The sequence below is a fragment of the Carassius auratus genome, chromosome 24 (assembly GCF_003368295.1).
Source record: "Carassius auratus strain Wakin chromosome 24, ASM336829v1, whole genome shotgun sequence".
Lineage (NCBI taxonomy): Eukaryota > Metazoa > Chordata > Actinopteri > Cypriniformes > Cyprinidae > Carassius > Carassius auratus.
The window spans coordinates 5,669,551-5,693,777 of record NC_039266.1 but is presented as its reverse complement, the minus strand read 5'-3'; the positions used below and the strand labels follow the sequence as shown (position 1 = coordinate 5,693,777).

General features: G+C 39.6%; 1 protein-coding gene across 1 annotated transcript; it reads right to left on the bottom strand.

Moving 5' to 3' along the window:
- Positions 1 to 62: 62 nt before the first annotated feature.
- On the bottom strand, positions 63 to 17,559 carry cavin1b (caveolae associated protein 1b). The gene is made up of 2 exons (XM_026200797.1): positions 16,776 to 17,559; positions 63 to 2,558 (listed from the first exon to the last, which is right to left on the bottom strand). The coding sequence occupies exons 1-2, from the start codon at positions 17,283 to 17,285 to the stop codon at positions 1,698 to 1,700; spliced, it is 1,371 nt and encodes a 456-aa protein (XP_026056582.1). The 5' UTR covers positions 17,286 to 17,559; the 3' UTR covers positions 63 to 1,697.
- Between the last annotated feature and the right edge of the window lie 6,668 nt (positions 17,560 to 24,227).

The following is a 24,227-nucleotide window of genomic DNA, read 5'->3' as shown; positions in this document are numbered from 1 at the left end:
ATTATATAAGTGTCTCATAAGTAGGGAATACTTCAATTTGTATCAGATAAACAGTATTCATATAGTGTGAAGCATGGTTGCTTTTATTAACACATTAGTGGTTAAGACTGACATTACAAGAGAATATCCATATGCATCATCAGCTACACAAGCGAAAATAAAACACAAAAAAGAAACTGATTAAAGCAGAGAAAAACTTTTGCTAAATTACGGAATTGCTGAAATTGTATCTAAACGTGGAGGAGAATGAAATGAACCCATATAAGAAATGATTGTGCTCTAAATAATAGCATTGATTCATTATTCATTATATGTGTTTCACTTAAGATGCTGATGAGATTAGCTGTAGCTTTTTGCTGCTCATAGCTGTTTCGCTTTAACTTTGTAACTTGTGTGCTCTTAGGTCAATAAATGAGGCTAAGGGTTCATCGCTCATTGGCCCATTACAACCACACATGTCCACCAGGGGACGTGCAAATGTTACATAAACAGTAGTTTTAAATGGGTAAAGAGCACTGGTCCCTATGTTGAGCAAGCCTGCAGTGCCATTCTGAAGATCATTTTATAGACATTTATACTTGTTTTGAATCATCTGTTTTGATAGTTTCCAGTAAAAATCATGCAAAAGGACAAAACCATAGAGTGAGATAATAATTTTTTATGTTTAAATGTGGTTTCATATTCATACTATTTACTATGTGTGTAATTTATCACAAAATACCAAAAATAATGAGTGTAACAGTTTGACTTTAACAGAAACGTAACATTATTCATTAAACTCGAAGGTGTATAAAAGATATATAAAAATGAGAACATAGAAGCAATACTTCAGGTTTTCTTTTCTTGGTTTGTTCCTCCACCTTCTATGAAAAGTGAAGAACAGTCTGTAGCCCAATTCTTGTGAGACAATAATTGGTTTCACTTTATCTTAGATTGCCTTAACTACTACGCAATTAACAATTTGATGCAACATATGTATTATTTTATTTGCAGTTGCACTGTTAACCGTAACCCTACCCTTAACCTATCCACACTCCAAACTCATGAGTAGTAAATGTGTGACTGTAGTTACACAGTAAATCAAGACAATCTTCAATGCAGTGAAAGCCACCTACTGTAATATAAAGTCTGACCAATTAATCTTCTAGAACAAAATAACTACCTGCCAACAAGTATGTTGTTCATTTGATCAAGCCATCTGTCCGTTAACTGTTTCATAGAGTTGCAATTTTATGGTTATCCTGTCCATCTAGCACAGCAATGTCCCTATATACCATGTTGCATCTTATTGATTGGCACGCCTAGTCTTAATAAACAAGATTCACTCAAGGAACTAGTTACTTTAACTAGTACAGTAAATCTTTCACTCGCACATACGTTAGGTGAATAGAGTCACCCTATGTTGAAACATTCTGCTGATAGAAAAGATGCAGATACACACATGCAAACAGACACATTCACATTCTCCTGCAGAATCCAATATCTGGACTAGCAGTACAGCACACATGCTCAGGGTGCCTACACACTAGAGGTCATGCTATGTCAAAGAATGCTGGAGATGGTCCTCTGAGAGATGTAGAAGAAAATTTTCAGGGTTTGGTGAAACTGATGTTCTGATAAGTAACCAAAACCTCTTTAGGCATTCTGTTACAAGCTTCTCTAATGTGTAAGCACCCAAACACAAACACACACAAACACTAATCACTATCTCTGTCATGGTCTTCCACTAACACCAGCTCTTCTCCCCTTTCCAGTAGCGCTCTCATCTCAGGGCTATCTTCTGTCTCGTCGTCTTCGTCCACCATCTCGCCACCCTCCATTTCCATCTCCTCATCTTCTATTCCCTCCATCACTGCATTCTCCACCTCCTCTGCTTCCCCACCGACTTCCACCATCTCAGTTCCAAGGATCTCCACTTCTCCTTCACGCATCTTTTTCACATGGAAGGTGAACGGTGGAACCTTGTAGACAGCCGTTTTGGAGCGAGCGTAAATGGTGTGGTCAGGAGTGAATGACTTGACCATCTTCTTCTGCGAGGACTTGATCTTCTCTTTGCGCTCGGGGTTCACAGACATACGATTGCCGAGCTTGCCCATCTTTTTCTCTATGTTGTGACGTGTTTTCTCCAGGTTCTCCCGGGTCTTCTGTTTGGTCTTCTCAAGATTTTCCTTGGTCTTCTGCCTGGTCTTTTCCAAGTTCTCTTTGGTCTTCATGCGAGTTTTCTCCAAGTTCTCTTTGGTCTTCTGTTTGGTCTTCTCCAAATTTTCCTTGGTCTTTTGCTTGGTTTTCTCCATTTTTTCCTTGGAGAAAACCGTTTTGATGCTCTGGACGCGTTGCAGACTGCTTCGTTTGATGCGCTCTGCTCGAGACTCCTCAATGGTCTCTTCAATCTCCACTTCCTCTTCATCTGAGGACAGGTCCAGATTTACTTTCTCTTTGTCTTCTCCTCCTTCTTCTTCTGCTGCTGCTTTGTGTTCCCCTACAGCTTCTCCTTCCACAGGCTCTGGAACCTTCATGGACTTGGCCACATTGACTTTTGAAGGTATTTTCACTTCATCCTGCAGAGAGATACCAAAATAATCATGTAATTCACAGCGATGAAGGCAAGCTAATACACATTCCTCAATACATTTGTAAATTGACTTCCTTTTTCTAGATACAAATTTATTTATTTTTTAAATAAAGAAAAACTGTGGTCGGTCCCTTTTACACAGGCTATAACTTAATAAAAAGCCCAACCATCTATTGTATCAGCATGCTACCATTATGCAAGAACCACTACTTCTTTCTGGTGAATATGGCATCTATTTTGTCCACGGTTGTATCTCTCTTTAAGGAAATAAGAAATTAATAAGCCTCCTCTGCCAAAAGCGTGTATCATATCTCCAAACTAAGCACTGCCACAACAGCCAATGTCCTGTCTTTATTTATCCCATTTAATTCCCCTATTGTTCAGTATCCATGCTAACATTAATGATGACCTTACACACATCACCCACATGCTGAATTTATAAAAAGACCATTATTAGATAGAGAATTTCATTTCACTGGGGTCACTGATATGATTTAATGATGTTTGTTGGGTTACTACAAACATTTTATCATGCACTTAAAAGGGTTGCATCATTTAAAATGTCATTCCAATAGTTACTTTCTGTTGATACCAACTAGAGGCAAACCTCTACTATTTGTAATGTCAAACAAGCATGTGCATATGAAAGAGTTATCTTTAATGAATTCTAACAAAGGTTAACAAGTGGAGAGCATGCATGACTCACAGCCAGAGCTGTTCCTCAACAGAGATTTAGTTTTCTTTCTTTTGTTGTTCTTCCATTCTTTCTTCGCCCTTCCCTTCCCTTCCGACCTGTCTCCCACCCTCCTGCCCGACCCTAATTCCCAGCATTCCATCCTGCGAAGCCCCTCGTTCCCAAGCACACTCTTTTTCTGCAGCACAATGCTCTGACTTGTTTGTAAAGGAGACATATTTTCCGTCAGTGTGATACATTGATCATTCCGTTTTGCTCTGTTAATGTCCGTACTAACATTCAGGCCAAACCAACAAATAAAAGGATGTCTTTTCTTGTTGTTTGATTTATTCTTTCCCCTGCAGCAAGCAGGGACAAATGATCCACACAGGGAAAACAACAAACAAGTAAACACGTGTTGGTGAGTTTGTGTTGCTGCTGCTGGAGGTGCTTGTATTTGCATGAATGTTATACCTCGAAACTCACATAAAAACAGACTTATCATACTGAGACACAGTGTCTTCATTCATTCTATACTAAACATGGGGACAGACATATTTTGATTAATATATTATGTCATAATATTTGGGTTGTTTCATGAGGATCATGTATGCCTGATTTACTTTGTGTCAGATAGAGAGAGAAGTATTAGAGTAAAGTAATTTTGACCAACAAGAGGTTTGTCAATGTCAAAGTTGGAATATTTGCACACAAATGGAGTTTTGTGACTGCTCCCTCTACAGGTACAAAAGGTCACATTAGCAAAATTTCACAAGCAAGTACAGTGTGAACATGACGAAATCTGCCTGCAATACTTTCACAAAACTTCACGAAAAACTAGATTTCACCCACACATTTTAACTGAGTTTGTCAAACTTTGTGAGCTTTATACATGTATCAAAAAAAACAGGGAGAGAGGTCATGTTATACGCTTGATTCGAACCCAGGTCCCTGCAAACACGATAGCTTCTTATGATATGATGATCAATGCACCCTAATTTCTTTTAGACAAAGAACTTGATGCTAATGCTAACATTCTAACATAAACAATACAGAGAAATCACACTCTTTTACTAAAGAATGGACTAGTACAAGTACTTTGCTGTAGCGCGTCATTTCAAAAGGTTCAAATATGAAGTCAGACCACAATGAAGTTCAGAATATCAGAAGGGCATCTAATCTAAGGCACTAAAGACCCAAAGGTCGGAAGGTCACTCATTTTGAGTAAACAACATTCTCTAAAAGCAGCTGTAATGGAAGAACAGTAAGATGGAAAACATGTTAGGGAAGTAAGGCAGTCACCTTGGTGAGCCCACATCCCAAAGTGCCTCTCTCAAGTTAATATTGCATTGTTCTGCTGAGCAGAGAGGAAGGGAAACACGCACTCCACCATTAGAAACAATTGGAAAATGTGAGTAAATGTGTGTATGAGGGGAACGATAAGAGCTGGGGAGTTAAATTTCACATTCCCAAGAAAAGAAAATCTCTTTGAACTTGTTCCCTCTTGAAAGGTTAGAACCTCTCAAATCATGAGACAGAAATCCCTTTATATATTTATTATTATGCACTGAACACTGCATATTTAGAACATATTTTTCACTGCTCTTAGTAGATTTAGTAGATATATATATATATATATATATATATATATATATATATATATATATATATATATATATATATATATATATATATATATATATATATATATATACGTTTAATGTTTGAAGTGCACTACATATGAACATTCAATACAATTAAGTGCACTTCTTTTTCACAAGGGAACTGTTGTGTGCCTTATGTGAAATAAAAAAGCACAAAAAAATTATATATTTCAATCTAAAACAAAGCTCCCCTTTCATATTCCAGAAATAGATCAGTGATTACTACCAGATACGATAATGTTATTATTGAAAGCACATGTCCTGTCGCATTTAAGCTAGCTCAGATGTTCAGAAACATTTGAGAAGAGAAGAGAAGAGAAGAGAAGAGAAGAGAAGAGAAGAGAAGAGAAGAGAAGAGAAGAGAAGAGAAGAGAAGAGAAGAGAAGAGAAGAGAAGAGAAGAGAAGAGAAGAGAATGACCAAGTAATCCCACCTTCTAATTCCAGCTGCGCGCACACACACACACACACACACACACAACACAGTTGTCTTGGAAATAAGCAACATACAGAATATCTGGTCAGTGCAGCAACACGTGTTATAAGGAATCCTCCTTTCTTTCATTCTGTCGCTGCCTCATCGCGGTCTGGATAAGACAAATGGTGTCATTCAAGGCTTTCCCCCTTTTTTCCTCTCAAACATAAGGTGTTCTGCACGTACACACACATACCCACACGTAAGTATGTATGAGTCACTGAGACCACATCACAGAAGGCTTGACTTTTCCATGAGCCAACCACAGAAGCATGGAGGGCCGTGGGCTACAGAGATTGACATAATATATGAGCACATGAACAGAAGAGTTGTTTGTGTGTCTCTGAGACAGTTAATGTGCGTGTGTGTGTGTGTTTGTCACAGCGTGTATAAACATAATCTGAAATAACAAGAGCTCTTTTGACTGTGTGTGTGTCACATGGTGTGAGGTTTGGTTTGTCTATCCGTCTATCCGTCTGTCTGTCTCTCTTGTGTGTTTGCAGGTAGGTTTGTCACATGCTGGTATCAGCTGGCTTCAACCCCAGCTGGTCAGCAGAAATGTCCTTTCTTTTATACTTTCACTCATCTGTCCTTTCATTCATCCGTCCTCTTTTGCAGACAGTATCTGTTATTTTTTTTTAGATTAATTTTTTTTCCCCTCACATACCACAATTTTATATCTCAACAGATGAGATGAAATTAAAAATTAAAATGTCTAAAGTGTTTCATTACGGTTCCCCAAAAATGAAAATTTGGTCATTATTTATTTGACTTCATGTCTTTCCAAACCCTCATATACTGGAAAACAGATTATTTAATTTTTTTTAAGTTAGGGAACCAATTATTCTGTTAAAGTGGTTCAAAATGAAACATTTATTTACAGATTAAGACTGATTTAGAATATAGCACAGAAGCGATATGGACCACTTAAAAAAAAGATCCAAGGGAGGGGGGGGGGGTCCTTATTAAGAGTGTATGGGTGCTTATTTTCTTTTAAAGATGAATTGTCATTGCATGGCAATGAAGGTATCTGAAAGCCATACAGGTTTGAAAGAACATAATGGTTGCTTTTATTGACAGAATTCTCATTTTAGGGTGAACCGATCCTCATTAGAACAAAAAAGTAAGCTGAAAATGTTTTCCACATGTCGGTAGACTGATAAATGAAAACACTGTGTGTGGATGGCGGGATATTTCCACTGCCTCACAGAAGCGTCTCTCTTCAGTCACATGTGAAGAGCTCTTTCACATCTGCCTGCCGTGTCTCCATGACGATGAGGGATTCCCTACCAAAACACCCTCCACCCCACCTTTCCATTCAAAGCCAACCACAAACTCCAGCACAGGGTCAGAGCGGAGGGAAAATGAGTGGGTGTGGGGTTTTCCCAAGAATATAGCACTGGATGTGTGCAAGGGAATCCTCCGGACATGTTGCATAACTTCGTCATGGCAGGAAATGGAAATGTGGAACACCAGGATAGGGAGTACGTGTGGAATGTGTATGTGGACTTCAGTATAACACTTCAGTATAGGGACCGATTCTCACTAATAGCTAGTTGCTTATTAGCATGCCTATTATTAACATACTGTTTATTAGCCTATATAAAGCACATATTCTGCATGACCATATTAGATCACAGGAAACTGGTGGTTAATGCTGCTGCATGAACGTTTCTAATACAACAGCTGAGGAAGTGATGACAAATTTGATATATTTCTATCTTTTGATCAACATAATCAATCTTTTTATTTTTTGTAAAGTCATAGAATTTGGAGCATTTAGTAAAAAAAAAAGTATATTTGTTGTAGTTTAGAATTTTGACCAACTTTGACAACATCAGCTCCTGAAAACCCCAGAAATTTCAAAAGCATCTCTATAAAAGAGTAGCCAATTTGGAAAGAAATTGTTTCAGTCCTGGATGCATTGACAAGCAAGCTGGGAAATGATGTTCTAAATACAAATGTGGTAATATAATACAAAGGAAAGTTTGGATGTATTAAAAATGGGCTGATCTACAGACATATAGTAGATTTTTGGAATTACTTTCAGAATGTTTTTCCTCCAGTTGATGATTGATAAAGATAGTGACAGCTAGTAAGAATCCACCCAACTCGAAAGAGCTAATAGCATCACCGATCAAATTGGTTGACTAAAAGAAATGCAACCAAGGCAGCATTCCCTCCAAATATTAATGATATATAGTTTTAGATATTCAACTTGGATGCTAAGAAGTCAAGGTTACATTCAGTTCTCACAAAAAATACGGTTAGGACTGTAGACTGTGGCCCTGAAACTACTGCAGGATAATGCATCTCAAAAGAGCTTGAGATTTTAATAAACATTATCGGCATTGGTGTGGATGTTACAAACTTATTTTTACAGCGATTTTTATAATTCTTGGTATGAACAGGCCTTTAATGTACCATCAAAGGTGTATGCTATCCCATCAGAGTCAGAACTCTCTCCGTTTATTCAATTAATGTAGGAATAGAAGGAGATAGAAAATAATTGTGGGGACGCCCTCAAGCGAAAGAAGTATTTTCTTTCCAGCTGTTCTTTCGCTGAGTTATTTTTCTACTTTAATGTATCAAAGGGAGAGAGAGAGAGAGAGAGAGAGAGAGAGAGAGAGAGAGAGAGATTTGACTATATAAAGTGATGGTATGCTAGCTTTCCCTGCAGGGAATATTGTTTGATGAATCAGAGGCTGTTGTTGAAATAGAGTGAGCTGTTCAACTGTTACACCAAATTAAACTGTTTGAGGTCATAAACACTGGGTGTTTCCATGGCAACCGCACAACAGGATCCTCATGGTGACCATCGAGACGAAACAACTGTGGCAATTGTGTGCTTAGCAATTGCGACCGTCCTTGAAGATTTACATCCATGTGGAGTTCAGTGTAAACTTTAGGAAATCACCCATGCTGTAAAATGGCAAATCTTGGCCGGATTCCATTAGAACACGCTGCTCTGAGAAAGTGAACGTTGGCATAGAGCATCTGGAGCTCACAGAGCAATTCTTTATTTCTATATCCATCAACAGCAGACTGTTCAAAAATGTTTCCTAAAGGTTTGGGGCATGGCGCGTGGAGCAAGTCATGTTTTCGTGCCATGGTAAGTTTTATAAGCAAAAGCAGGCAGTTTCCAGTCTGTGGTGAGCTGTAACCCTTTTCTTAGACTGACGTGTTCCCATATGCAGTACAGTAAAGAATATTTAGCTTGTTATTCAGAACATGTAGTTGCCATTGGTCTGTTCTGCCCACTGATTTAGAGCGCTGCCCGGCACCACAATCATGGTTGCCATGGTGCTGCTGGGTTACTCTTTCCAATAACAATGGAGGAGAGAGGTTTGTGTTTACACAGAGATTTATGACTGTGTGGAACATCAGCACATCCTCTCTTTACAGCCGTAGTAATGTACCAAATGCTCCATGCAGCAAAAGAAATACTGATTCAGTCTTCTGTTTCTTATTTTTCCAAACTTTTTTTTTTACTTTTGCACCAAATGCTGAGCAGCTCAGAACCCTTGAATGCAAACAAATACAAATGCTGAGAAATTTTAAACACAGGAGGTTTGTCTTTGTCAAAATTATACTATTGCCAAACAATAGCATAAAACACTATTTATTTGTTAAAAAATGGGACACGCCAAATTTTTTACAGCTGATTTACAAGACAAAGTGTTATATGTGTCCCTGTAGCTCAACTGGTAGAGCATTGCGTTTGCAAGCGCAAAGTTGGGGGTTCGAATGGAACACAATATAGTAGAAAATTGTTAGTCTGAATGCAATAACAGTCGCTTAGGATAAAAGTGTCTGCTAAATGCATAAATTAAATTAATATGCATAACTTTATTAACCATTGCAACAATCTGTCTAGTTCAGGAGTGACTCCTGTTCTGCAAATGCACAGAATTATTTACTCTCATGCAAATAGACTTTTTTGACTCACAAAATATGGCACTGTATATCTTCTTAAGTCCACTAATGGCCAAGAATGAATCTTTGCTGTCTTTCTCCTGTCGTTTTTGCTACATTTATACAGTGATAGTTTCTTGTATAATAAAGGAGAGTGCTACCTATGTGTAGGCCCACTGTGACCATCATTCATCTTAAAAAAGAACCACTGGTGGGAGTAACTACTAAATGAACAGTTCCAAAAAGTTTTTTTTTTTTTTTCATAGCAATGTCATAAATTAACCATTTGGGTTCCCTGTAGAACCTTTCAATAAGTTTTTTTTTTTTTTTTTTTTTTTGGACAGTAACAACATTTGCAATTAAAATGCATTAAGGTGGCAGAAATCATTACAGTTCGCACATATAGTGTAAGTATATTTTTTAGGTACTCTTTTTAAAATTATGCTTTTAAAGTATGTGTACTTCTTAAAGGTTATAAACTGTATGTATACTGTATGTGTGTGTTCACACATGTATATATTGTATCTTGTTAATTGTAGCATAGTAAACTAAGTGTAGCTAAAGTGTTGCGGAACTACTTTAAAACTAACTTGTAGCTCATACAGTTTCAAAAACATTCACCCAAAACTGAACAATCTTGAGAAGAAGGGGAAGAGGAAAGATGGAGGGTAGGCGATTGTGTGCAAACAAGATAAAGCCCCTGCCAAACTGAGAGACATGGGCCAAAAGCCAGAGTCAAGCTGCTATGCCTCATGCCCGGCTGAAGATTAACTGCACAGAAACAGCTCAAAAAGACACAGCACTGGGCCGTGCCAGCAGTGGATATAGCCATCCATTCTGCTGTTGCCTTCGGCTGAACAAGAGGCTTTCTGAGCATCTGATCCAGATCAATTATAACCCAGCCTCGTCCATGAGCCCTCTCCCTGTCATAATCAAACAACTATGCAGCAGATCCTATTTATAGCAACCACTAGTGCCTTTCCTTCCCTTCTCATAGATGTGTGTGTGTGTTTTAGGAGCCCAGATGGCTTTCTATTCTCATAGCTTCTCCCTGCATACTTCTTACTGTCTGTTTCACACACTTTTCCTCTAATTCTCTTCTTTTCCTGGTCTCATGTGCTGCTTCTTTCTCTTCGGTCAGTGGAGGAAGCCCCTGCCTTGTTCAAATTGCTTCCAAATGTACATACAACAAATGAGCTTTTCTACATGACGTAGACAACGGGAGTATTTCTGTGACTTGGCCATATATGGTCTAGCAGTGTTAGGGCCAGATCAAATACATTAGTTATCAACTAACTCCACTATGTGATTGGTGCTAAGTATGTAGAGTAAGTTACATGATACAGTTAAGCATTCCAGTCTCTGAAAGGTGGACAAGATCCAAGTTTTCCTTCTAATTTCAGATCTTTTTCAGACCTCTGCTTGTGTGAAAATATATGTATCTATGATATGGAAATGTTTTAAACCACTGCAACGCATCCAGGTTGAGAATTTCTGAACTTAATCAAAATAGAAATAGATTTGCACTCAGGTTAAAAGTTTTTAGAGCTCATGAATAGCTTTTGATTATCAGCTAGACAAATCAGCTATATTTAAAACTATTCTTAACAAGAACCACTCCCTTAGGAAGAGACTGAAACTAACCAACCAGTTCAGTGGATGTGTTGTACATGAATGAAATTGGATACAACCCTTAAAGCAAAGTGGAAAGGTGTGCTAAAATATATATTTTTTTTTGCACTGGCTGCCTTAAACAAAACTCTTGAGTATGTTTTCATGATGCAAAGATAAAGATAAGGCACAATAACCCATTTCTACAATCATTCAAAGCATTAGGCAAAATGACGTGAAGCTTGGAGCCAAACCAGGGCTCTTTATGAATACAGTGCAGTGCAAGCAAACCATTATCGAAGCTTGCTATTACTGAGCTGCCAGTGGGACCATTATCTGGCCCTGATTGAACTTATAACTATATGAGTTGTGTTATAACTATATAACTATATGTTAATGTGTGTATATGTTAATGTGTTATGTGTTAATAAATGCCAATTGCATAGGCCTACCCATATCAAAAGTTTGGTGTCAGCAAGACTTTTTAAAATTGTGAACAGAGCCACAGAGCTAGTCTGGTGTTCCTGTGGCTCAGTGGTAGAGCATTCTGTTAGCAGCGCAAATGGTCATGGGTTCAATTCCCAGGAAATGCACATATTGGTAAACAAACAAAAAAATCTATATACAGTGTATATATAGCCTTAATGCACTTTAAGTTGCTTTGGATGAAAGTGTTTGCTAAATGCATAAATGTGAATCGCTGGGATATATTTGTAGCAATAGTCAAAATTATAGATTTTTCTTTTATACCAAAAATGATTAGGATATTAAGTAAAGATCGTGTTCCATGAAGATATTTTTTTAATTTCCTTGTAATAAATATTAAAAATGAATTTTTGATGAGTAATATAATTTTTAATGAGTAATATAAGAACTTCATTTGGGCAACTTTAAAGGCAATTTTCTCAATATTTAGATTTTTTTGCACCCTCAGATTCCAGATATTCAAATAGTTGTATCTCGACAAAATATTTTCCAATCCTAACAAACCATACATCAACAGAAAGCTTATTTATTCTTATTATTGCTTTCAGATGATATATAATTTTCAATTTTGAAAAACTGACGGTTAAGACATAATAAAATAGAGAATCAGAAAATCCTTCTTTAAAGGTAAAACAAATTGTTCACATAACAGCTATAAGTAAAAGTCGCAGCAAATGCATTCAATGGTTTGAGGTGAAGTTCAGGCCAGTGAACCATCAGAATTTTGGAGGCAGGGAGTATCAGGGTGTGAAAGGTACTGGCAGGTTTATAAATGCATGATATACTGGGAGGGTGGAACAGAGTTGTTGCAAAATGGGATGAGAAGCAAAAGAGCTGGATGGAGACATGGGGAGTGAGGATGCCTGAAGCATGAATCAGCATGGTACATTTGAGCTCCACTTTGTTAAGACACCACACCCTACCACACAACCCTCCTCTCTCATTCCCTTTCTTGCTTTCACTGAATAGAAGAGGAATAATAACTGGAATGCACCTCTATATCCATGCCCAGAGGGCCCAACAAGCAACAATAAATGCTATTAAAAGGTCTTAGAGGTTGTGAAGCATTTAAAATGTGCCATATGTGTTTTTCGTTTTAGTGTAGGGAATACACCTTTGAAACTTAGTAATGCACTTGCATGTTATGTGGTTCACCTTATAGGGGCTGACATGTTGAGAACTGAATCTGCTTTTTCTCAGTAACCTCTATTATCATTGGATGCTTTACACACACACACACACACACACATTTCTTTAAATAAAAATCATATCTGATTGTGAAAAGAACAGAAGAACAACAATGGGATAAAATAAATATTTCAATAGTCTGTTTCATTCAGATTTCATTCAATATGTCCTGCCAAGTAAAATGGGTTTAAATATGGATGTCCTATTAAGTAAAGTGTAAAAATGTAAAAGTTGCCAAATCTAACATATCATGACAACTTAATGCATGACATTTTTACTTTCATTGTTAACCAAAACCTATTGCACACAACTATAATGTTCAACTGGTGCCAACTGATCTGAAAAACCTTTTGTCCCACTCAAATGAATATCAAACACATAATTAAAAGAGAGAATGAAGGTCATAAAAATATGTTAAACGCATGTTAGCATGAGATAGAGAAAAGCAGAGAGATAGTTGTAGCAGCAGCAGATGACAGGATGAATGTTGAAGATGATATACAGTAGAGGGGTCAGAAAGGCAAAGAGAAACACCCCCGGGCAGTTCTAGTTTCTAAAAGGCCTTCGATTGAGATTCCTATCTGCTTGAAAGGGAAAAGACCAAAATCTCCAAAAACAAACAGCCATTTTTATTTTTTTGTTTATTAAATTAAACAAGCAATAAAGTGTAATAATAGTATCACAAATTGAACATTAGTGCAAATTTTCATTGCATTATGACTTCCAGTAGTTTGCCTAGTAACTTCTACACTGCCTGCCAAGCCCCTCAATGAGAGTCCCTGCTGTATGAAAACTGTTATCCTTTTTTTATATTCAGAACAGAAGAGCTCAAATGGGTGAGGAGAGAGGCGTCTTCTTTGGGCAGGGACACAAAAAAAATCCCCTGAACTCCCTGAAACTCATGATCCTGGAGTGTCTGTCAAACACATTTCACAATTATGAAATATGAAACATTGGCCTACTGTGCTGAAGGAGACAAATGATTAGAATGCTCTTTGTCCTATAAAACATTTCAACACACCCGTGAAGCATGCAAATCAGACGTGTGTGTAATTATCTAATGGTTGGATTTGCATGCCATTGGTGAAAAGACTTGGCTCTGATGAGTTTAGTAATCTGCATATGACATGTATTAGGTCTGAAACATATGCTATGCGAGTGCATGAATGTAAATGCTTCTACAGTAACAGCTTAAGCTTGATTTCACACGGTCAGAGCACAATTCACACTAGCATTTTCAACATTAACACAAAGGGTGCTATGCATTGTCAAACTATTTTTGAAAGTCAATTTTTCCATCAATTTTCAAAGAATTAGTGGTGATTACTGTGGTGTCGACTCACATCACCTGCATCCTAGCAAAAACAAAGTTGTGCTTAAACACAACACAAAGATTACACCCAATGGCCAACTAGCATTTACATTCTGTACCTGCCTTAGATGAGATAACTCTCCATACCAGCAGGTGGCAGTAGTCTGTATTCATTATTCAAAAAGAGAAACCCAGAAGAGCTAGGACTTATAACTGAAAATTAAGTCTTCTCACTTCCTTTAATTTTGTTTTTCATCTCGTGCATTGATTTGCTAAGCACAACACCAAATCACAACGATTTTTATCATCAATGGGCTTCGCTGCCAATTTAACTTGCTCAGTCATCCAAAAAGCCACCAAAAGGGGTCAGAATAGTGCCAGTGGTGAAGAACACAGTGCAAAAAATAAAAATAGGCCGACAGACAATCACAACAGCCTGACATTGCCTGGCCATCACAGTCTTTAAATCAATGTATAACGTTATAACAGAAGACCTAGTGACTTGATTTTGCCAGTTTGTGCCATCAAATCTTTGAAAGACATTCAAAATTTTGTTTGAATTAGATTTCTTTGACGGAAGTAAATGAGATATCCATTATCAGACATGCATATTTATCTTTACGTCTGTGCAATAATCTATACTTATTAGTTTTGGATGGACAGAATTTTTTTTTAATCAACAGTAACATCATTGTAGTACCATCTTACTCGACATGTAAAAAACGAAACCACCAGTAAGTCAGTAAGATACGTTTATTTCCTTTTTTTACGCGGGCAGTTCTTTGTTCAAAAAAATTAATAAAATAAAACGTATTAATAGACTACAATTGATGGTGAAGTAGAACGTCTGGCAACTGAAGACAATAACCATAGATAACACAATAATTGGATGCTTAAGATGCATCGGCCAAGTATTTGCATCTGTATTTGCATACTCTACAATGTTTCTGACCTTATCGTGTTGAATCACCCAGTCTAAAGAAAAAATAGATTTGAATGAAAAGAGTGGAATGTGAGCTTCCTAAACTTGCATAATAATAACAGGGTGGAATTGTGACGGACCCTCCCTCTCTGATGAGTGAAGGGAGGATGTTCGGAAGAGTAATTAGTGAATTGTGTGTGCGTGTGTTCCTCTTCTGACTCACTGTGTGGAAACTCTGAATGTTCAAAGCTGCAGGCTATTACACATTGCATTATACAGCCAAAAAAGAAAAACTAACTACAGACAGTCTGTCTGAGTAAGTCTCTCTTTTCCCACTCCCCTCTACTCTGTCCTTACCCTCTGTTCATGCTCTTCTATTCCCTCTTTCCCTACCAAACCACTCCCACACTTTTAAAATAGTCTCTGGATTTTGCTTGTGGTATTTTCCATAGATGAGAACAAGAAAGAAACCTTCTCTACATTAATCCAGCATGTCTGCCATATAGGAGAGAGAATGCATGTAAAAACATGTCAGTGTTCGTTTATTCTGCGACCATCAAACAGAATCCTGCTTTCTGAGGCAGCTGGTAGTCCAGCTGAGGCGACTTCAGTAACACACCGTGCAAGCGAACATAAAAGCATACATCAGTTAACTCTAGAAGAGCTTTACGTGATTGATTTAAAAAGTGTTCATTTAGGTAACACCTTTAAATGTCTACATGTTATTGCATGAGATAATAAATGTCACGTGTACAAGATGCTGGTATAGATTCTTCTCAAAACTCATTTCTTCTTAATTTTTGAACATTGGCTTTTAATCATCTGGTGATTGTATGTCCTAGCAGAGTAACCAGATGTTAAAAAGGATCCAAACATCTTAATCTTAATTCTAACCTTAATTTTACTAAGAATGGGGCTCTATGTGTCAATATGAAGAAACATTACATAGGTGTTTTACCCATATTTTGAATTGGATGCATATAAATGCATTGCATTGTGTTGAGTTTTTGTGTTAAAGGAAATATTTTAACCTCAAATTTATTTCTGTTAAATATTGCACTTAAAAAAAGTGCTTTGATGCTTTATGTAATGCAGTGAAATTAAATTTTAAGTAAGAGCCACAATACATTCATATTTTCATTAACTGTTTGTAAAATAATACAAAGAAGATCTGCACACAAAGTTAAAAATGGCAATGGTTTGGTCTAAGGCCTTCATCAGGCGCACGTCTTACATTAACTTTTTCTAAAAAAGGCAGAATAACAGGCTGCAGATCTGTTTTGTATGATTTGATGGTTTTTTTTTTTTTTTTCTTGCACTTGGCCAAGACGCTTTGGATGTGTGTCCTTTGACTTTTTTTAATGGTAAGATGTATTCATATTTACCAAGGCCACACCCTACCAACTATGGCTGTGACGTGATGCACCCTGCAGATTTCATATTGCACTCACTGTACATACAGTACAATGCAGACCACTTTTACAAAACATTCTTTTACGAAATATCTTTGTAATTTATGAAAGGAAAGAAAGAAAAAAACATTCAAGATCTCTTAGCAATCCCTCAAACGTTTCTCCTGGATGCCAATTACAATAAATGAAGAGCATATGGTAACTCTTGCTTTGTTTTTCCATGAGAAAAAAAGAACCAGAAATCTTGCATCTAATCTTGGGTTCGAGAAGATATCTCAACCTTTGCTCTGTTTTGCCAAGAAACTGAAATCTGCTGTCAGGAGTGAAATCAGTGTGAAGTAAGGGATTTCAATATGAACTACATTGTACATTAATTTGATAGATACACTTACTGCATGTCAACAATTGTCTCAGCTGTGTAAATTTTTCAAGAATTTCAAAAGAAGCATCGGAGACAAGGTTAATAATTTAATTAAATGTAACCTAGCTATGAAACCTGATCAACCTCTAAGCAATCCTAACTGTTCTCTATGTGCACACTCCTCACCTGGTAGATCATGACTTTGAAGTTTCTTCTCTTCAGAAGTTCGTTCTCGTTGCTCTCCAGGCGTTTGATCTGCCCGGCCTGTTTTTCCAGGTTCCCTCGCACCGTCTTCACATTCACACTCACTTTCCGCACCTTCTCCAGCATCTTATTGACCGAGTTGGCTGTGGTGGTGTGGCTCTTAGACAGTTTGGTGAGTTCCCCCTGGATGCCCGTCACTGATCTCTCCATCTCCCGCTGACGGACTTCCAGCCCAGCCTGGGTCTGCTGGATCTGGTCCACGGCCCCAATGATTTTGTCCAGCAGCGCCAGGACCATGACTCCATTCATCTCACCTTTGTCTCCCTCACCTGCCTCTTCTTTCTCATCAGCAGCTTTTGCTTTGTTCTCGACGATGGCCTCATCTTCATCATCAGAGGCTGGGAGGTTGATTTCATCTTCTGAGATCTCAGTAAGGGATCTGTGTGGGTCAGGCACCTCCAGGTGCAGATGGCGGTCTTCAATCACTTCCATGTTTAAAAGCTTGGGAATGTGGTAAAATAGCGAAAGGATGCAAGCAGTGGAAAGTTCTGTGTCCTTACTCGCCTTTCTGCTCTCAGGATTCCCCTTTAGAGTTCACCTTACTGTTCCCTCCTCTGTCACACTCACCACATCTGCTCTCCTCTCTCTCTCTCTCTCTCTCTCTCTCTTTCTCTCTCTGATTGTGTTTGAGATCTGGCCAGAGGCTGTGGACGGTCTGTACTGCATGAGCGCTGGGTCGTGAATGCCACACTTTCCTGTGAAACCTTCCAGACAAATCAGCTGCGTGCCAGCTGCCTTCCTCTTACCCACTGACACTCCCCCTGCACACTGTGTACGTGTGTGATGGAGAGCACTGCTCCACCCAGTGGTCTGCTTTGGGACCCCATTGTAAAACAACAACAGAAGAGATCTCTATGGAGATGAACTTTTTCCACTGTCAAAATAGTTTACATTTTAAGATGAAGTCTCTGGTCAAAACAGTGGTCTATAAAATATTCTACATAAGGTTCTACACAAGGGTGGTCCACCTCATTGTGACTGCTATGAACAACTATCCAGACAAATACAATACTCCTGAAATCACAAGGGAAAACATTGTAGAAAAATAAAATAAAAGCACTTTAGGCACACTTTTAAAAGTGTATACTTATTACAGAAATAAAATACTTAAGTGCAAACTGAAAGTAATGTTTTCAGACACTTGCATGTTAAAAATGAAAACTGTACATTTACATAAAATGAAGTTTGACCCACCTAAGCAGGACTTAAGTCATCCTTATATGTAACTTTATAATTACTTCCATTGTCTTTGAAATATGGTTAAAGTGCTCCGCTAAATGTACTGACAAGCATTTATGGTAGTGCAGTCAAATCGTGATTAATCGCTTCCAAAATAAAAGTTGTTTGAATAATACCTGTGTTTATTGTGTATATTTATTAAGTATACATAAATACACACACACACACACACATGCATATATTTAAGAAAAATATGTTAATTTTATATATTACAGTAAATATATTAATACATTATACATTATACAATACAATATTATTTATATATGTTGAAACGTTTATGTTATATATTTGTGTGTTTGCAATTAAGATGTTGCAATTTCATAGAGTCAAATATACACACATATAATTATATTTAAGTTTTAGTTGACCAAATATGCTTGTCAGTATATTTTGCAGTATAACTTATAATTGTGAAATGGCATATAATGATGTATCAAAGTCCTACGTAAGTGCTTAAGGGCTGTTGAGTTCAATTAATTGCATGTAATACAAATTTAAACTATACTACTAATTCATATAATTGTAAATAAAATGCAAGTAAGTGTCCAAAAATATTACATTCACATTGCACAGTATATTATTTCTGTAATAAGTTATATCCTGAAAATCACATTCATTTTATAGGTCGAAATCCCTACTGTATATCAACAGTTTTCTCATTTGCCTATTTGTATAACTCCAGGTGAAATTTAAGATTAAGGTGATACTTTTATGACACAAATCCAAACTCCATTGTATCTTTTGAGCAAGCTCTGAGCAGTAATGTTTTTACCTCTGGGACAGTGCTGTATATGTGTGAAGATAGTATGAGGTTCTGGAGAGTGTAACCATATTAGACAGGCACAGACACAGCGGGAGCTGGAATGTGATCCAGATCTACAGGGTTTTTAGTTGCCTAAAGGCCCATTTTCCAATACAGCGCACCATTAAAGCCACCCAAAGGGAAGAGTCCACAAAACTAACTTGAGCTCTAATGCGTGTGGTTCCCTGCATGTGTACACATGTGCAAGTGTGTGTGTAATTCCATCTAATCTTTCTCTCTGATGAAATGCTGTTATTTACTGTTTTAGTCATTTTATTCACTAGAGATTGATTGATGATAACATTATTATATTCTTCCAGTGGCATGGAAACATGGCTTTGAAGATTTGGAATGACTCCAAAAAAAAGTCATAGAGGATATATTCATTATCTTCAGAGCATTGATTGTCCAGGTGCTAATTAGTTCTATAAATAAAATAAAATAAAGCTATAATTTTAGATTTGTGTGTGTGTGTGTGTGTGTGTGTGTGCGTGTGTGTGTGTGTGTGTGTGTGTGTATGACTTGGTCAGGCACATGTTTCTCTCTGGTTCTTCAGTAGTTCCTATATACAGGTTCATTACAGAGTCTGTGCTACATTCTTCTAAGGTCAGCACTCTCACCTCTCACTGTTACACTGGCACACAAACTTACATCATTCAGTCTATATCAGCTAGCTCTGCGCATACTGAGTTAAGGTCTATGTATGATATTTTTCTATAAATACTATGGATGAATAATTTAATCTTCTGAGACTGTACAGAAGCTCCCTAGGTTGATTCTTGACTTGAAATATTTTTAATATTTATTCTGAAATTACCATGATTCCTAAACAAATAGGATTCTGTGTTAGGATGTGTCTGTAATAAACCTCAGAGTTTATGGTCCTGTCCAGGAGCCCGACGCAGCATGCCCGTTGTACATGGCACCCCAGCCCGTGGCAGAGGCATCTGTTGACACAACAACATGTCTGGACACCGGTTCTAGGGGCACGCCGGCCCATAGAAATGAGGGGTCCAATCACGGGATGAAGTTTCGGCGGCAGGCCGGAGTGATGGTCACTCGGAGCGTGCCCTGTTGCCATGCCCATCTCGGGACTCGGTCGTGAAGCCAGTGTCTCAGTAACCTGGAGTAACCTGGAGTAACCCGAGCAGTATGACTGCCACCGCGGAAGCCATATGCCCCAGGAGCCTCTGAAACAGTTTCAGTGGAACTGCTCTCTTGCCCTCGAATTGTCTCAGGCAATTCAGCAGTGACTGCACACGCTCGTTCGTAAGCTGCGCGAACATGGTGACCGAGTCTATTTACATACGGAGAAAAGATATCCTCTGCACAGGGGAGAGCTTGCTCTTTTCCCAGTTGACCTAAAGACCCAGTCGGGCGACGTGTCCGAGCACCAGATCCCTGTGATCAGCCAGTCGTTGAGGTAGTTGAGGATACGGACACCTTGTTCCCTGAGAGGAGCCAGGGCTCCGTCCGTGACCTTCGTAAAGACGCGGGGAGACAGGGCCAACCCGAATGGGAGAACCTTGTACTGATATGCCTGCCCCTCAATTGCCCACCATCGTCACGTGGACACCCCGAAACCTATCTTTAGGGGAAGTCGTGGCCTAATGGTTAGAGGGTTGGACTCCCAATCGAAGGGTTGTGGGTTCTAGTCTAGGGCCAGATGGAATTGTGGGTGGGGGGAGTGCATGAACAGCTCTCTCTCCCCCTTCAATACCACGACTTAGGTGCCCTTGAGCAAGGCATCGAACCCCCAACTGCTCCCCGGGCGCCGCAGCATAGATGGCTGCCCACTGCTCCGGGTGTGTGCTCACAGTGTGTGTGTGTGTGTTCACTGCTCTGTGTGTGTGCCTTTCGGATGGGTTAAATGCAGAGCACAAATTCTGAGTATGGGTCACCATACTTGGCTGAATGTCACTTCACTTTCACTTTCACTTTCACTGTCACTGACTCCAAGTAGCAAAGAGGGAATGAGAAGGCAAAGTATTCTTTTGCATGGAAACTGGCAAGGGGAGAGGAGAATGAGAGCGGTGAGGAAGCACATCGCCAACTGTCTTTCGTGGCCTCTTGGGACCTGGAGGTAGAGGAAACAGCTCTTTTAGTGAAGGTTTGGCCGCAGGTGGAAAAAAAGAAAATGAGAACAAAGGATTCTCCCCCGGCCCTCCTCCAGGGGAAAGAGTGGTACCATCTCCTGACGAGCTGACATCTCCACCTCTGGGTCGCCCGTCTCAGGAACGCTGCTTGGCCTAGCGTTTGGCAGGCTTAGGGGCAGAGACGGGTTGCGCCCCCTTTTGCGGCCATCTCCTCGCTGCGGCTGGGGTGAAGGCTGCTGCTGTGGCTGAGTGGGAGTGGAGGAGGCCGCAGGGGGGTGCCCTCAGCGACGAGCAGGCTGAGGCGGCTGCGCCGGCAGCAGGGTGGAGGCAGCAGTGGGCTGCCGGAGCAGGAGGTGTCTGATGGCCTCAGACTGCTTCTGGGCAGCAGAGAACTGCTGGGAAAACCTCTCTACCGCGTCGCTGAAGAGGCCTTTCTGGGAGACCGGGGAGTTGAGGAGCTGAGCCTGAACAGACTCCCTCATGTCTGCCAGGTTCATCCGTAGATGGCGCTCCTAGACCACCAAAGTGGACATCACCTGACCCAAGGAGCACGAAGTGACCTTCGTCGCCCCGAGAGCGAGGTCGGTAGCAGTGCGCGCCTCCTGCAAAACCCCTGGGTCAGCACTGCCCTCGTGCAGCTGCCGGAGCAGCCTGGCCTGATAGACCTGAAGTGAGGCCATGTCATGCAGGGCAGAAGCGGGCTGGCCCACAGCTCTGTAAGCCTTGGCCACAAGCGTGGATGAGAACTTACAAGCGGAGGTGCTCTGTGGACACAGTTGCATCGCAAAAGAATGCTTCACCAGGGGAATCCCAGCATACCCCTTGGAAGCCCTGCCATCGAGGGCAGTGAAGGCGGAGGAAGTACCAGAATGGTTTCGGGTTGTTAACGGTGCCTTCCATGAACTGGTTACTTGCTAGTGCACTTCCGGGGAGAAAGGTACCAGAGGGGGGTGCTGGCAATCGGCATGAGCAGCCCCCAGGAACCAATCATCTAGCATGAGCGCTCGGGACAGGGCAGAGGATTTCACTCAAGCCCGATGTTCTCCGCTGCCTGGGAAAGCACGGCCGTCAGCTCGGGATTGGACTCGGACAACGCTGGCACTCCTGAGGGAGGCAATGCAGCTGAATCCTCATCTCCTGAGGACTCAAGCCCACCCTGTGATGTGGCGATTGACATACGGTCCTCTTCGCGAGCCCGAATGAGGTGTCAGGAGCCTGAGAGGGTCCAGCAAACTCATCCGGAAACTCAACCGGCTGCGGCGTATGTGAGGGGGGGTGTGTATGTGAGGAACTGAGTTCTTCAATGAGGTTAAAATTATATTAGATACACCAGTACAAATGTCTGAAGGTACATTGCCTGTGTAAAGTTGTCAGTGACATCTTGAGCATGACTAGTAGCAGAAGCAAAGCTAACAACTAAAAGCATGATTTTATGAAGTGAAGTGACATTCAGCCAAGTATGGTGACCCATACTCAGAATTTGTGCTCTGCATTTAACCCATCCGAAATGCACACACACAGAGCAGTGAACACACACACACAAACTGTGAGCACACACCCGGAGCAGTGGGCAGCCATTTATGCTGCGGCGCCCGGGGAGCAGTTGGGGGTTCGATGCCTTGCTCAAGGGCACCTAAGTCGTGGTATTGAAGGTGGAGAGAGAGCTGTTCATGCACTCCCCCCACCCACAATTCCGTCCGGCCTGAGACTAGAACTCACAACCCTTTCGAATGGGTTCTAACCATTAGGCCACGACTTCCCAGTATTGTATGGTGTCCTGAGTATTTAAACTAGCCTGTTGGCCACACCTCAAATGTTGTCTTGACCAATCAGATATTGCCTTGGCTCGGGGGTATCATAAATCATAGGTTATCTTATCAAGCATGTGGTCCGAATTTTCATGCTCTTGCAGGGTCTAATTTTGGACATGATTCCTATAACAAGAATATGATACATTTGACAAATAAATGATGGTCATGACTGTTACAAGCAAACAGATTCGAACACATACACACTAAGCATGGATATGTATCTTTAAGCTATCTGATAGTTATTAAAAGACATACACAATAAGTGATTATAACATGATAGTCAAATGTGTGAGTTACACATAAATGAATATGGAGTGAAGCGATTAACTGATATTCATTTATAAGTCCTTTTCAGTTAATTCCCCCCAGTCTGGTTCTGCTAGGTGGGGGGAAGTCAAAGGATCTGGTGTATAACTCTCATGGGTTTACATGTGATGTCCAGCGTTCCATTTCAATTACGAACAACAAATTTGACATCTCTTTTCCGAATTGAAATTGTCAATAATTGTTCTAGTGGTGTTAATGTTGAAAGCTGTTTTGTGAAAGCATTGGTTGGTTGGTTATTTTGCTTGGGACTTGTGGCACAGAATGTTTTATGACTTCCTGTTGCCTTACTGAGGAATTCAGCTCGTGTTTCAACCACAGCCCTGATCGACTCTTTGATTTGTCTGGTTCAAGTCATTTCTGCTACAGTGTCATTCACATGCTGTTTGGAGTCTCACTGTCCCTCTTCAATCACCTGTAAGTCTGTGTTCAAATGTGTGCGTGGTAAGTACCTAGCGTACGAATTAATGAAAGAGAATCGTCATTTCAGGTATTCTTCTAACTACAGATTTTTCTGTGTGTCTCACAGGTACTTCAAGAAACCTTTTTTCTTGGTTTCATTCCTGAGATTGTGTTCATGAGCAGTTTGTTTGGTTATCTGATCCTGCTCATCTTCTACAAGTGGATGGCTTATGATGCAGCAACATCTAAAGATGCTCCGTCTTCTGATCACCTTCATCAATATGTGTTTTTTCAACTACAATGATCCCACCAACAAACGCTTGTATAGAGGAAAGGTAATACACATTTACAGAGCACAATAGTTGTAGATGGACGATTGGTCTTATTAGAATCAAATTAGTTCAGATATCTTTGTATTTATGCATAGGTGGGAATTCATTCTCTGTTGGTGGTGATAGCTCTGGCGTGTGTGCTGTGCATGCTGGTAGTGAAGACGATGGTCATGCACCATCAGAAAGCACCTGGTATATTTATTTAGTCTAAATCAGCCAAACTTCATCTTTCTCTCATTTTATGTCATTAATTCAGAGGGCATGATACTGGTGTAGAATGTAAAAAAAAAAATATATATATATATATATATATATAAATATATATATATATATATATATATATATATATATATATATATATTCATGTG

Bases quoted from the DNA above. Each gene is read 5' to 3' on its own strand.
- cavin1b (XM_026200797.1), bottom strand. From the start codon at position 17,285: ATGGAAGTGATTGAAGACCGCCATCTGCACCTGGAGGTGCCTGACCCA. The intron at 2,559-16,775 runs GTGAGGAGTGTG...ATCTCTCTGCAG, and splicing joins TCAAAGTCATGATCTACCAG to GATGAAGTGAAAATACCTTC.